General features: G+C 39.9%; 1 protein-coding gene across 1 annotated transcript in view; it reads left to right on the top strand.

Annotated features, from left to right (window-relative positions):
- Window positions 1-15,365, top strand: part of cdh3.S (cadherin 3 S homeolog) — a 30,250-nt gene extending 14,885 nt beyond the window's left edge. The window contains 14 exon segments of the mRNA NM_001087477.1: window positions 2,714-2,922; window positions 4,764-4,910; window positions 5,221-5,376; window positions 5,477-5,621; window positions 6,286-6,461; window positions 8,791-8,919; window positions 9,108-9,290; window positions 10,408-10,652; window positions 11,049-11,191; window positions 11,605-11,829; window positions 13,264-13,482; window positions 13,625-13,755; window positions 13,865-14,008; window positions 15,152-15,365. Coding sequence (NP_001080946.1) covers window positions 2,714-2,922; window positions 4,764-4,910; window positions 5,221-5,376; window positions 5,477-5,621; window positions 6,286-6,461; window positions 8,791-8,919; window positions 9,108-9,290; window positions 10,408-10,652; window positions 11,049-11,191; window positions 11,605-11,829; window positions 13,264-13,482; window positions 13,625-13,755; window positions 13,865-14,008; window positions 15,152-15,364 — 2,465 coding nt within the window. The 3' untranslated portion in view covers window position 15,365.
- Window positions 15,366-16,247: the final 882 nt, after the last annotated feature.

Raw genomic sequence — 16,247 nt, 5'->3', positions numbered from 1 at the left:
ATTAATAAACTACCCCCCATATGTAATAAATGGCGCTAAGTTTGCCCAAGGGCAGTAACCCATAGCAGCCAATAAGATGCTTGCTTTTAAACATGTTTAAACATTGATTCAATTGACCTGCTGTAGCTTTGATGTCTGTTATTCCTAACTTGATTGACCTTTGTGAGCAAGATCGAAATGGTGACAATTTTATGGCTTTCTGTAATGTTACTGGAGAACTAACTCTTAACTAAAGAAGTAGGCTGCAAATGTTCTATGTTATGTTTTGGGCTTCTGTACCAGCCTAAGGCAACCACAGCCCTATAACAGGGAAGATCTGTGCCTCTGAAAATGCCCCAGTAGCTCCCCATCTTATCTTTTGCTTCAATGCACATGTAAATGGCACAACATAAAGCTGATTGGTAATTAATACCGATAATTACTATATTTCAGCACAGAAACTTTAATAATCTATCTTGTAAAAACCTAATTTTCTGCTTGATACTTTTACGACCCTTAAGCTTAGCTACTCAGAGCCCACTGAGCATGTGAGTGTCACAGGTGACCCCCTGTGACAAGTTTGAAGTCCTGGATCATTGCTGCTATTGAGAATTGAAACTTTTAAGCTGCTGTAAGAAGTATATAAAATGTCATTTTTAGCCATATTAATTTTTTTACAGTTTAGTTCTTCATTAACACTGGCTATTTTTGGAACAGATGACTGTTGCTGTGTAGTCATGGAAAATTCTCTATTGGTTCAGTATTTTACTGGTGGCTTGCTCTACAGCAGTGGGTACACGAGTGCTGACTTTTTTTGCTTAAGAAATAAAGAAATTGTGTTATTTAATATAGTATGACTGGCACAAGCCTTAAGCTGGCCATAGACGCAAAGATCCGATCGTATGAGTTGTGGATTCGTACGATTTTCGAACTATGTGAGTTCCGACATTTTTCGTTCGGCGGTGATCGGTCGTTTGGTCGATCAGACAGGTTAAAAGATTTCTGTCGGCTGCGGGTAATATCTCTGCATGTATTGCCGATCGTACGATTTTCAGAGGGAGACTGTCACTAGCTTTGGTCAGACATAACTATCATATGATTGCTGTCGGGGGCAGAACATCGGCTGATCTGTTCTTTTACTACTTTATTTGATTGGAATGGTTAGTGACAGGTTTTAAAATATCAGAGCCCATCTCAAAGGTACCTGCCCATGAAAAAAATCTAATTTGTCACTCCAAGTTCTTGGTACATTATTCTATGTACGAAACATTCATACCCAGTATTTCAAAGGCACCATGAACCAGATTCCCAAGGCCTGTTGCTGTTGAAATGTTTAATATGTACATACTTAGATCTGCTGACCGCTTTTATATCCCCTACAGGCAGGCATGTGATAAGATACTCGGAGCTCATGGGACACAGAGTCTCTTTTCCCAAGGAATATGAGAATTGTAACTGGCGGTCAAATCTGTGTATCCTCCTAAATTCTTTTCTCCCACATCAAAGCATTGCTTGCAGTCTTGATACTGAAGTCTCATTATACATATCTGGGTCCACTAAATGTCAACTTTGAATAATTGCTCTGCAGAGACAATGGATTTCAATGTACTATCACTGTTTGTATGTCCCATAAGCATAGAGCAGTTCATGTATGATCAAAGTCTAAACTTATGGGGGCTGTTTGTCAGCCTATGTATCGGCACAGGCTAAGAAACAGACCCTTTGCCTGAATCTGCTCTCTTGTGTCTGCACCCAGAAACAGTGTACAGGTATGGGACCTGTTATCCAGAATGCTTGGGACCTGGGGTTTTCCTGATAAAGGATCTTCATACCTTAAGTCTACTAGAGCATTGTTTAAACCTTAAATAAACCCAATAACACAGTTTTGCTACCAATAAGAATTAATTAAATCTTATTTTGGATCAAGTACAAAGTACTGTTTTATTATTGGAGAAAAAAAAATTGATTATAAAGTAGTCTATGTGAGATGACCTTTCCATAATTAGGAGCTTTCTGGATAATGGGTTTCCAGATAACGGATCCCATACCTGTATATACCTTTTGTTATATGTTCACACCAGTGAAGGAGTCCAGTGCTTATCCTGGAAAACCTTCAACTGTCTGTCAGGTCTTATCTATGATACAGAAAAATTCCAGTAGCACACTGAAATGGGGGAAAAGCATTTTTAGGCACAAAGACTGGCTTAAACCTAAAAAGTGTCGCCCCGGGTGAAGGCTGAACTTTGTAAATAGTCTTAAGCTTTAAAAAGTGGCTTCTTCAATTCAGGGAGAGAATGGTATGGAATTCCCAGCATTTTAAACTCTTAAGGTTAATGTGATCACCGTCCTCCAATAACTGATTTCTTCAGAAAGGAGTTAACTGAAGCCAGGGTCGGACTGGGCCGGCGGGGTGCCGGGAAAAAACCCAATGGGCCCAGACCCGCTCCCTGCCCTTGCTGCCAAGCTCTCTATCTCCGGGGGGGGGGGGTTTACACAGCTTGTAGTATACGGTTTATGTGGCTGCAGCATGTAAATCAATTAAATCTGCTGGTTAGGCTGCAAGTGACTCAACTATATAGATGGGACATCATGGGGGGAAATATATGCTTGGCGTCTATATGCACTATGGAGCCATGTACAGTGGCCTCACTTGTGTTGCAGTGGGAAATGTAGCAAATGGATTTAAAATTAGTTGATTTTAAACTTTTTTTTTAAAATTTTTTTTTTTTTTTAGTGAACTTTAGCGACTGCACAACCCGGAAACATGGTTTATATGACGTGGGAGACTCTCGATTCAGGGTGCTGCCAGATGGCACTGTTCTAGTAAAACGCCATGTGAAACTTCACAAGGACACCAAATTTACAATCAGTACGTGGGATGCACGTGGCAATAAGCACTCTACTAATATTGCTGTTGCAAGCAAACGCCATCGATCTGGAGAGGTAATTATCCTTTTTATACAGTGCCAAAATATTTAGGCTAGCGGCAAACTATGGAGACACTGCTGCTCTGTGTTCTGTAGGCAGGGAGGATTTTGGTGGCGTAATCCGCCATATCTGCCTGCACCCCAGTTGAGTCAATGCCTTCTAGGCAGTGTGGGATTGGATTCTGTGCAAAGAAATAGTCATCTGACCCTAGTCTTACACAGCACTTGAGAGGTTGCTTATCATCCACTCTGCCTCTGCTCCAGGGAAACTGACAGTCTCTGCTACATTAAAGGGCAAGTCAACCCCAAAATAAAAATTTGCTAAAAGAAGTAAGAAGAAAAGAACCTAATTCTAAGCAACTTTCCAATATACATTCAATACAAAATGTCAGTACTTTTAAAGCTTTGTAAACACAATTGATATTGAAAGCAGCATTGGCTCAAACTCCCAGTTGTTACTTTTTAAACAATGTTGCAACAGTCTTGGTTCCCCAGCAAGGTCAGGTCTGTTAATCAGCTGCCTTGTCTTACATTGTATCAACAGTCTTAAGCTGGCCATAGACGCAAAGATCCGATTGTACGAATCATCGTACGATCGGACTTTCCCATCTCCCGACCCGCCACTAACTATCAGATCAAATAAAGTAGAAAAGAACAGACCGTTGATGTTCTGCCCCTGACAGCAATCGTACGAAAGTTATGTCAGACAAAGCTAGTGACAGTCTCCCACTGAAAATCGTACAATCGGCAATACATGCAGAGAAATTATCGGCAGCCGACAAATCTTTTAACCTGTCCGATCAACCAAACGACTATCTCCACCGGACGAAAAATGTCGGGACTCTCCACACACAGTCCGAAAATCGTACGAATCCTCGATTCGTACGATCAGATCTTTGCGTCTATGGCTAGCTTAAGACATCTGGCAGAGAATAAAAAGGGACACACACACACACACTGCTTTCAATAGCAATACATATACAAATAACTTTGAAACCATAGAAAATGGTAAATGGGCAAATTATTTTGGGACTGACTTGCCCTTTAACTTACAGCTGCTTTGGTGTAATATTGATGCCACCATAACAGAAATTTGCAAATCCAGAGGCATATGGAAAGGAGACAATCATTTGCATTTGTACTTTGCAACTACTAGGCATTTCTATCAAAATAAGTCTTCAATATTTTTATCTTTCTGGCCTATTAAAAAACTTTGGCATCAAGCCTTATTTTTACTTGCCCAGCCAGTAAAATGCCAGCCAGATAGCCAGAGGATGAGGTTGGCTGGTCATTAAACTGTATGAAGAGATCAATACAGGTTGTAAATCCCATTCATTTCATGGTTATAATAGATCTTGTGGGTTGCAAATCTAAAACATTCAGCCTCCCCTTCATATCAAAATTGCAGCTGTGCTCCGACTGATATGCAGACCTTTATTATTGTTTTAGCTGTTTAACTTGATTACATTATGCTTTCATTTGGTTAACCTGGGGTAAGTAGTAGTGTTTTGAGCAAGTACAGTGATGTACTATTGTGCGTAACAATTTAAATGGCACTGTATTAAGGCATATGCAAAGATTTTCCTTTGTTTTTATGTAGGAACAGCCTGCACCACAAGCAGTCTTGTATTTTGTAAGTGGCTGCATTGTTCATGGTTTCAATGTTTTAAGACAGCTGCTATGAATCCAACTTTTTTTAGATACATGCAACTTCCATTTTCCCCCCAGGCTAAAAGGTAAAGCATGATATCCACCTTCAGCTCTACATGCAATGTTTATCTAGCTACTAGTAAAAACAGATGGATTTTTTTGTGTCCTATGTACTGTTTAATATATTACAATGTTATGAATGTGCAGGAAGCTCATTCAAGATCTTCAAAACTACCAGTGCTGACATTTCCAGAGACGCACACAGGCCTCAAAAGGAAGAAGAGAGACTGGGTCATCCCTCCTATAAAGGTTTCTGAGAATGAACGTGGCCCTTTCCCCAAACGTCTCGTGCAGGTACATTTTTGTTCACTTAACCATTTTATTGGAAAAAGTCAGACTTCGTGAAGGGTGACATATGGGGACCGTTAGTTTTGCAGACAATATTCTGACTCTAACCAAATAAGTCATGTATCTTCATGCACTGCTTTTGATTGCAGTGTGGGAAATGATTACTAGCCAGGTTTGTGATAATTTACAGTTTGTTGTTTTACCTAACAATGTCGGTAAAAGTAATCTGTTGAGTTAAGTGATTGTGCACCATGGAAAAATCATTGGAATAGTTGTTGCTTTCAAAATATCTGTTAAAATATCGGTTCCCTTCCAGATCAAATCCAACAAAGACCGGTTTAATAAGGTTTACTACAGTATTACTGGGCAAGGGGCCGACAACCCTCCTCAAGGAGTTTTTCGTATAGAGTGGGAGACCGGATGGATGCTAGTTACTCGGCCTTTGGATCGTGAAGAGTATGATAAATATGTGGTGAGTTCCCATATCAGGAAATGTGTAATTTGAATCAATGGCTCTTGAGAATTGGCCTCAGTAGGAAGTGACAATTTCAATTTTTTTTTTTTTTCTGCAGCTGTCTTCTCATGCCGTTTCTGAGAATGGTTCTCCTGTGGAGGAACCGATGGAAATAACCATCAATGTGATTGATCAGAATGATAACCGTCCCAAATTCACACAAGATGTGTTCAGAGGATCTGTCAGGGAGGGTGTGCAGCCAGGTGAGGTTTTTTTTTTTTTTTTTTTTTTTAAATGTCTGTGGTGGTTTGTTCTGTTATTACCCCTCAAATTATTTTTCCCATGAAGCTTTACTGTCCTTTAATAAATGCACATTAACCAGCCCTTATTAAGCACAGACTGTTGGGCCCTAGTTTTGCTTCTCTTGGCATGCAGAACTAGAAGGCAGTCTACATAGGTTGAAATTCTAAGCAAAGCTCTGGTCTTTGAAGACCAAAGCACAAACTAGGGATGCACCGAATCCAGCATTCGGTTCGGCCAGGATTCTGCCTTTTTTCAGCAGGATTTGGCCGAATCCTTTTGCCTGGCCGAACCGAATCCTAATTTGCATATGTAAATTAGGGATGGGTAGGGAAATCACGCCACTTTTCGTCACAAAAGAATGTTTTGCACTTTTTCCCCCTTTCTTGTCCCTAATTTGCATATGCGGATTTGGTATTCGGCCATCTTTCACCATGGATTCGGGGATTTGGCCGAATCCCAAATTGTGGATTCACTGCATTCCTAGCACAAACAGCCCCACATAGGCTCGTTCTAAAGCATTGGACTGATGTAGCTTTAAAAAACCTCTGCTATTTACTGGAATAGCAAAATTGCAAGTTTGAGCCTGACCAGTAGCATCTAACCAATGTTCTGCTACTTCCACAGGCACCCAGGTGATGGCTGTATCTGCAACAGATGAAGACGACAATATAGACAGCCTGAACGGTGTCCTTTCCTATTCCATTCTGAAGCAGGATCCTGAAGAACCAATTCCTAACTTGTTTACCATAAACCGTGAAACCGGAGTGATTAGCTTGATTGGGACAGGTTTGGACAGAGAGGTGAGGCACAACTTGTAGTTTGTAATTCAAGTTTCAACCAATGCTGCATCTCACAACTGACCTTTTATGGCACTGCCAAATCGTGTTTTTTTTTTTTTTTTTTGTTTTAGTAGCTGAATTGATTTTTCAGGAGAACGTCAAACCCTTGAACACCATTTGAAAACTTATACCGCACAATAGGTTATGCACTCTCAAACATATAAATACCCTATTGAATTAAGCATCAATCAATCTCTTTCGCGCGCCGCCCGAACTTCCGGGTCTGTGACGTCAAACACCTGCGTTGTTTCCGCCGATAATTCATCCGGCGTAATGACGTGGCGTGTTTGCGCTTCTACTATGTAAATAAATAGTGCCAATACACTCACGATACTTGTATAACTTGTATGCTGCAGGCTCTGCGTGTCTCCTGATCATGTGACTCAACAGGATGTATTCAATAGTAGAACAAAAATAATGAAGACGCGATGCCAATGTGGGTGGTGTACTTAAAGTACCTTCAAGGCTTTAATGTTTATATTCTGCACATTAAAGCCTTGGAGGTACTTTAAGTACACCACCCGCATTGGCATCGCGTCTTCATTATTTTTGTTCTACACTTCTACTATGCGCATGGCGAAAAGACGCTGCGCACAAACTCAGAACAAGTAGTGTATGGAAGTATCACACAGACTGTGAAATCCAACCTGGCAAGTAAGCCGTATCATAGCAACCATTACAACCACAAGTAAAGTTGGGATGCTTATCCGTCTGTATCTGAACCCCATCTTTCAATATATGATTAAGTTATTTGTGCCGAAACGTTGAGGTTATTCTCATTTGTGGCAAGTATATCCGCTCCTTGTTGCTTCATTTTTTGCTCAGTACAAACCTTTGGGTGGTATGTATACTATTACTTTGTATATCATTGCTGTATTAACTGGACATTTGTTAACACAATTGTATATTGCCAAATTGTTTTAAACCGTAAAAGATTTTTTCGGTAGCACCTGAGTTTATATTTGAAAAATTCTTTTGAGAGTGCATAACCTATTGTATGGTATATTTATTGTATGGTCGCTCTGTGTAGGGGTGACCTTGGTTTTTTGCACCTCCAGCGCATATTTTTGCCAAATATCTGATTTCTATGGTGTGCCCTCCGTTCATCCACATTCTCATTTGAAAATTTCCCAGTCTTAAAGCTGAACTAAATAGGTCATTTGTAGGATGGTATAGGATCAACAGATTGCATCTTACAAGACTGATGTAGTTGCATGGGTCCAAATATAATTGAACTGAAACCTACATTGGGAGATTAGCCATTCAACATGACACAACTGTTAGAAGGGAACTGCATGCTGTGTATGCATCCGACAAAATAAAACCTTTTTGAAAAACAATTTAGATGCATTGAACAATACAAACTTCACACTGTTTCTTACTTTCTGATTGAGAGTAGCTTTCAAGAATTCCAGATGGATTTTCTTTGTAGTTATCTAGAAAGTCTTGTAAAACTAGTCATACACAGAACTTAATTTGTGTTTAGGCCAAAACAAAGCCCCAACAGTGGCATAATTAGAGAAAGCAGACCCGGCAGTAGTGGAGGGCCTGGAACAGAGTCTGCTTCCTCTGTATCAAACTTCAACAAAAATTTGCCTGCCCACTACAAATGATCAGCAGCATGCACATGTGTGAGTAGGCAGGGAAGGGGGCTGGTAGGTCCCAAACTTAATATCTGTTGTGTTATTTGTTTCATATAATTGGTCCTCTTAATGGGTAAGCACAGGATCTCAGGCGATCCAGTGTTTGACCCAAGACTTAATGAGTTCTGGTTCTGATCCCCCAGAGTTTTTACGCCATCAAGAAAAATGTACATTGATGCATTTCAGTCCTCTAGGAACCATTGTAAGGATATGAATTCAGGAAATAATCATACAACTTAAATATCCCACAATCCTAGCAATGTTCCCTCTAAGTTGTGTTTGTGTTACGCACAAAAAATTGCGTGAAAACACTTTTTTTTTTTTTTTGTTCTTGCCACAGTACACCATTTTTTAAAATTGCACACAAAAAAATCTTTTTGCGCACATAACCAAGATGAGGTAACCTTGAATTCCAGTAATTGTGCGCACTAGTAAAACACGTGTATCCAATTAAAAACCACTTAAGTGCAGAGTGCAAACGCAATAAGATATATACCCAGTAAAAAATTATATTCAATGAAAAATACTAAATTATTTTTGTGTACAATAAAATGTCAGTTCATCAATATCTATGCAAATGTAGCAATTAAAGTGACTCAATTGTGCACACTATATTTCCATTCATCAATCTTGTACCTTGTATTTAGAAATTTCCAGAATATACCCTTACTGTCCAAGCTACAGATCTGGAAGGCGCAGGACTCTCCGTAGAGGGGAAAGCTATTATTCAGATCACTGATGCAAACGACAATGCTCCAATTTTTGATCCAAAAACTGTAAGTGCACCTAGAGCAGAGTCTGAATGTTTTATATACTTGAGCTTAATGTTTATATAGCCAAAGCTGCTTATGTTTCTTTTTACACACCTGTCTGATTCACAGGTATAATTGAAAATATTATTGAAAATGTACTCTGTAGTGTCATATGGTAAATAAGCTTGATGTTTCCCCCCCGACCCTTACAGTATACAGCACTGGTCCCAGAGAATGAAATTGGTTTTGAAGTTCAGAGACTGTCTGTTACAGACTTGGATATGCCTGGTACGCCTGCATGGCAGGCAGTCTACAAGATAAGGGTTAACGAAGGAGGTTTTTTTAATATTACAACAGATCCCGAGTCTAATCAAGGAATACTAACAACTGCTAAGGTAAGAGCATCTTAAATTGCTTCTATATATATCTCGCGCTCTCTTGCTCGCTCTCTCTCGCGCTCTCTCTCATATACATGTGCATTTCTAATTGGGTACAGCATAAATTTAATTAAAGGGATTGTTCACCTTAAAATTTGAGTATGATGTAGAGAGTGATATTCGGCGACAATTTGCAATTGGTTTTTCATTTTTTATTATTTGAGGTTTTCAGTTATTTAGCTTTTTATTCAGCAGCTCTTCAGTTTACAACTTTAGCAATCTGGTTGCTAGGGTCCAAATTACCCTAGCAACCATCAATTGATTTGAGACTGAGCTGTGAATAGGAGAGGGCCTGAATAGAAAGAGGAGTAATAAAAAGGAACAATAACTATGTAGCCTTACAGAGCATTTGTTTTTAGATGGGGTCTTTTTCAAAACGAAGGCAAATCATAAAAAAAAAGAAAATAAATAAAAATAATGACCAGTTGAAAAGTTGCTTAGAATTGGCAGTTCTATAACCTACCTAAAGTTAACGTTAGAGTAGGACTACATGGGCGTTTTCGGCGTGATCCAATGCTCTGTGACAAATCGCCTGCGATAAGTCGCATGTGGCAAAAATAAGGTAAGTGAATGCATTGTCGCATGGTGTCGCAGCGTTGACACGACTGATGCAGACGCAGTATGCATGCGACTTGACGCAGGTGTTTTGTGGCAGCGCGTCTGATTGCGCCGAAAATGTCCATGTAGTCCTACCATAAAGGTGAACCACCCCTTTAATGAGCTTGTTTTTCAAGTGTAAAGCTTTCCAGTTGTGTGTGTTTTTATTTTTTGAGAAGGCTAAACTTTGAAAGATGCATTAAACCCTCACTAGTGTATCATCTGACTCCTGCATGACGGTTATGACCTGACCTTGCTGTGCACTTTAATCACTGTTTCCTACACATGGGGATGTAATGTGCTTAGGGGCAAATTACAATACAACAATAACAACAATACCTAGTTGTATAATTTGGCCTGAAGAGCAGGAACTAATAAAGCAGTATTCTGCCTTTAAAGCTAACCTTTAGTATGAGGAGGACGTTGTTGTTGTTTGAAGGAAGCTTTATGATCTCTTTTCTTCACTCCTTCAATACAGGGTCTGGATTTTGAACTGAGGAAACAGTACGTGCTTCAAATCACTGTAGAGAATGCTGAACCTTTCTCTGTTCCACTACCAACCTCGACTGCTACAGTTACTGTGACTGTGGAGGATGTCAATGAAGCCCCCTTCTTTGTACCAGCTGTCAGTAGAGTTGATGTATCTGAAGACCTTTCACGTGGAGAGAAAATTATTTCACTTGTAGCGCAGGACCCTGATAAGCAACAGATACAAAAATTAAGGTAATTTGCAAAAAAGCCGTCCTTGATATTAATTAATGGGTGCAGTTGTAGCATTGTTACTAACTTCTGCCCTCCCCCCAACATTGAAGGTATAAGCAGGCATGATGCATTTGCAGAGGTGGCATCATGCATATTACAGTATATCATGCCATATTCAAGTACACTTTCCTGTCTGTCTGTTCCTTATAGGGCTACTTGAGGCTAACTAAATGGAAACTACATTTCGACAGTCTCCCCATACAGATTGCGAGCAGAAATCCCTCTTGTTGAAATCAAGTGAAAGTCTTATTCTGTCCCTATTTATTAGAGTAATCTGTGCACTAAATGTTTTGGATCTGTATAGTCCTCCTGTGCTAGTAGACTCTAGATTTTACCAATTCCATTGTTTAACTACAGCTACTTCATTGGCAATGACCCAGCTCGCTGGCTTACAGTAAATAAGGACAATGGCATTGTCACTGGAAATGGCAACTTGGATCGTGAGTCAGAGTATGTCAAGAACAATACATATACAGTCATCATGCTGGTGACAGACGATGGTAATTAAAGTACCTTTTTTTTTCTTTTTTGCAACACCACCTACTGAACAGTGTCGGACTGGCCCACCAGGATACCACAAAAACTCCCGGTGGGCCCCCTTGCTTTTAACAATTGGACTATTTCATGGTCATTCCCTACTTTATGGGGAAAAAATACTTAATAATGGAAGAATAGATTATAGTAAGTAGATATAAAAGACTAGATGAATAAAGAGCTTGGGTAAGGAGAGTAGGAATAATAATTTGGAAAGTGGGCCCATGCTCTAAGGTTTTCTGGTGGGTCCCTGGCATCCCAGTCCGTCAGTGCTTCTGAATGAAATGTGGTATACGTAATCTTTCAGAAACCTACTTTTTCAAAAGAACCAGTTCTGTCTAGTTGGCAGTTATTAATGTGTATTTATTTTATTTAACAGGTGTTCCAGTTGGCACTGGCACCGGGACGCTCATTCTACATGTGCTGGATGTAAATGACAATGGTCCTGTCCCCAGCCCTCGAGTCTTCACCATGTGTGATCAAAATCCAGAGCCCCAAGTATTAACAATCAGTGATGCTGACATCCCTCCAAACACCTACCCATACAAAGTTTCACTTTCACATGGCTCTGATTTAACATGGAAGGCTGAACTTGACAGCAAAGGTGACAAATTGACTCTAGATAAGCATGTACATGTCTGCATCGGGTCCTGATAAGTGGCTATGCCGATGTCTCAACTCTGTCTTGTGATATATCTATGTATAACGTATGGGTGTGTATTATGTCTGCTTGCCATGATATGCAATGAAATAAGCTATAGGGGAATCTTTTCAGTGAGCACCTTGTTCCTTAAAGGTAGGCTATACCCCCGAACAATGTAGGTCTCTGTAAAAAATATATTGCCTAAAACAGCTCATTTATAAAACACTACTTCATGGAAATAAACGATTTTCATAATATATTTTTTAGCGGTATGTGCCATTTGGTAATCCTAAATAGAAAATTAGGGGTCACCCCTTGGGATCCTAAGATTCACAGTGCACACAAACATGTACATGTATTGTAAGGTCACATGAGCCAATTAACAGACCGAGTTCTGTTGCTTAAAGGAGAAGGAAACCTAGTCGGAGCAAAAACCCTCCCCCCCCCTCCCTCCTCCCCCCTGGCCTACCCGTCCCGCTGGGCAAATGCCCCTAACTTGTTACTTACCTTTCTGCGCAGGTCCAGTCCAGGGAGTTCACAGACGACATCTTCTTCCTGCTTTGACCGTCGTTTTGGCGCATGCGCAGTAGGAGCATTTCGCCGGTACGGATCTACTGCGCATGCGCCAAAAGTCACGAAGTTTTCCGATTTCACTTCATGACTTTTGGCGCATGGGCAGTAGATCGTACCGGCAAAATGCTCCTACGGGGCAAAGCAGGAAGAAGAGCGCTTGGAAGAAGATGTCGTCAGTGAACTCCGTAGACTGGACCTGAGCAGAAGGGTAAGTAACAAGTTAGGGGCATTTGCCCAGCGGGACAGGTAGGCCAGGGGGGAGGAGGGAGGGTGGGCAATACCCGGGAGGGGGGGGGGTTTGCGCCGACTAGGTTTCCTTCTCCTTTAAGTATTCATTTTGGGGGTATAATTTTCCTTTAACCAATAGATACATATGTCCTGTGGGCAGCTGACTGCATGAATACTGTACATGACCTTCTTAACCCTGATATTGAGTTTGGGGTTTGGCATTATTATTAAGTATACAAATAAAATATGTAAAGTTTCTGTAATGCATTCCACCAAAATCTATTTGCCCCCTTCTCTAAATGTGCAGTACAGTAGAGTGCTTCTATTTGATTAAGATACGTGTATTGGTCCCACCAATGACGTCACAATGATGTCACAAAAGGGGTGGGGCGAGCAGACGCGAGACTATAAAACCGGAAGTCGCCTAGCAGTTTTTTTCTTAACCTGTTGAAACACTGCTCGTTATAACTTTATGTAAACTCTTGTATTGTGTCCAGAAAAAGTTTTGAATATGCCAAACTTTGCAAGAAAAAATAAGCTTTGTTGTCTGCATAAATGTTTTAATCGTTGTTTTTTTTTTATTGTTTTGATCAGGAACATCAATGCTTCTAAGTCCAACACAGCAGCTGAAGAAAGGAGACTACAGCATTTATGTGCTTCTGTCTGATGCACAAAATAATCCGCAGCTGACTGTGGTGAATGCAACTGTATGCAGCTGTGAGGGAAAAGCAATAAAATGCCAGGAAAAGCTTGTCGGTGGTTTTGATCTGCCAATTATCCTTGTGATCTTGGGTTCAGTCTTGGCTCTGTTGAGTGAGTATATTCATAGTGTGTGTTTATATCATGTCTTGCCATGGGCTGTGTCAGATTGTTGGTCCCATGTACAGTATGTTGATGTACTGCTCTTGGAGTGGTTTAAATTCTTTAACTTAAATTGCTTGCTTTTTCTTTGAAGTACTATTCTTGCTGCTGCTCCTGTTTCTGAAGAGAAAGAAGGTTGTGAAGGAGCCTCTACTTTTGCCAGAGGATGATACCAGGGATAATATATTTTATTATGGAGAGGAAGGTGGAGGAGAGGAGGATCAGGTGAATGCATAAATCAGGCTTGTATTACGAAGCCTTTGTGCTGTGGTATGTGAATGGAAGAAATCGGTTTCTCTAGTAGTATAGTAATTGTGAATATGCCATTGTGTAGGATTATGACTTGAGCCAGCTGCACAGAGGCCTAGATTCTCGTCCAGACATAATGAGAAACGATGTGGTTCCCACCTTGATGCCTGCCCCACATTACAGACCTCGTCCTTCAAACCCAGATGAAATTGGTAACTTCATTGATGAGGTATGAGCTTACTATAACCTCCATAAGTGTGCACTTGTCTAAAACAAAATTTGTTATTGCTGTATTTGATTAGAAATCCAAGAATGTGTTTTGAACTAAGTTACACTTTCCACTGTGGAACCACCTCTTTTTTTTTATAGATTTTGGGAGTTACACAAGCAGCTACAGGTCTTTCTGCAAGGTGTGGTGCAAGGAATACTTGCTATTACTGTGGTTGTATAATTAGGTTTTCTGCCAGTTAGGGAATTTGAATGAGTTTTTTTTTTTTTAGGGACATTTATTAGAGGGTGAAAGAGAATTCATCCTCTCCTGATAAATATATAGAGAGAGAGATGCCGCTAAAAATCTTATAGTACTGAATATATTGTAAATTTTAACGCCAGTTTTACTGTTGATTAATATTCCTCATTCCTGTACCATTAGGTTACTAGGATCTTTATCTCCAAATTAAGTGGTTGCTGCCTTGTTTTTTCCTCAGCAGAAGGGAACATTTATAAGCTTCCAATAGAACCTGAAATAGCCAAAATATAAGTTGTGGATAAACCTGTCATGTTTCCCACACAGCAGCATTTTAGTGTGAAGTGACCATTACAAATAAATATAAAGATAAATTTTTGCCTGAAGATAGTTGACTATTTCTAAAGATCAACTGACCTAAACATTAAATTAAAAGTAATTATAACCGCTTATTTTGAAGAGCAATCTTCATCATTAATAAGTAATCATATACAAAGATGTGATTGGGATTAAACTGAAAAATGCTGATTTGTACTATTTTGGGTTTTTTAAAAGCTCTGCATATAACAGTAGCACTTCAGCTCTTGCCTCATTTGGGATATGCTTTATGCATGTACATGGGGTATGTGAGAGTTGTATTTCCAGCAGGTCAATATCCTGTTAGTGGATATTAGTGAGCTGTCCAGCTTTGCTCCTGACGGGAAACTGCTTTAATGGATTCTCTGCATCATTAAAAGCAGAGCTTATTGCATGTAGAAGCTGATGTTCCATTTGAAAGAAGTAGAAATGAATGTTTAACCATTTGTTAAGCTGGTCAGTCAAGTGCTAACCAGTTTGCTTGTAGAATTAAGTAGTACTCTAATTTGTCATGGTGGTTTATTTCAGTTTATTCTGTTTCCTTTTCAGAACTTGGATGCAGCTGACAATGACCCCACTGCTCCCCCATATGACTCTCTTTTAGTGTTCGATTATGAAGGCAGTGGCTCTGAAGCTGCATCGCTCAGCTCCCTGAACTCTTCCAACTCGAATGATGAACATGATTACAACTATTTGAGTGATTGGGGCCCCCGCTTCAGAAAGTTAGCAGATATGTATGGTGGAGATGATGATGAAGAGTAGATCTTGGAATTGAATTGAACTTTTGGTCCCTCTGAATGGACCTAATGCCACACTTAACCTTTGCTGCAATCTGTTTAAAGTTCAATCATTTTAGGCATGCTCAAATTTCTGAGAGACTGCTGCTTATGAAATTCAATTTCTGAGTGGCAACAAGATCACATAAAAGCCAAATAAAGCCATGAAAGGGCTATAGAGGTTTTGCAAGAATAGAACCCACACATGCCTTGATGACAATGTTCTGATGTCCTCTCTCAGGTCAAGATACTATCCAGTGCTTTTTTTGGTGTGCGGTACAATCGCTAACAAACATTTTTGTTGTAGTCTTGGATTATGGACCCTGTCCTGTCCCATTCGAAGGTGCACATCACACCCATGGCCCCAAATCTTTTTTTTTTTTTTTTTTTTTATCTCTTTACTCTCCCCTGCCAAGTTCAGTTGATTTACAACTGTTTGGCTCCGAGGATGTCTATAAACAATTGTTTTTCATTTTACACTTATGGATTTCTTTTTAAAACACTGGACTTGAACAGCCATAATGGATTGTGTTAATACACTGGGGACATTGAAGTTTTGAAGCATATTGCCACTTTAAATATGTGCCTTTCTACAAACTCTGCATAGCTACTTCTGCTAATCTGGAAATCCTTGCATCTTCTACATGTGAGCAAATTTAGTTTCATGCTGAGTGATGCAACGCCTCTGTACGTTTTTGGAAATAAAAATTGTGGAATACGGTGGGTCAGCAAAACGCATCTTTGCTGTCTGCATCAGCGTTTATTGTTAAATGAGTGCTTAGTATTTGCCTGAATAAATGTTTTACAACACTCGGTGGCACTGGCAAATCCACTTAAGCTTCTTAGACCACCTCTTTCAGTTTTAATCT

The sequence above is a fragment of the Xenopus laevis genome, chromosome 4S, assembly GCF_017654675.1.
Source record: "Xenopus laevis strain J_2021 chromosome 4S, Xenopus_laevis_v10.1, whole genome shotgun sequence".
NCBI classification, from domain to species: Eukaryota; Metazoa; Chordata; class Amphibia; order Anura; family Pipidae; genus Xenopus; species Xenopus laevis.
Note: the sequence above shows the minus strand (reverse complement) of the source record. Positions and strands in the feature narration are given on the sequence as shown.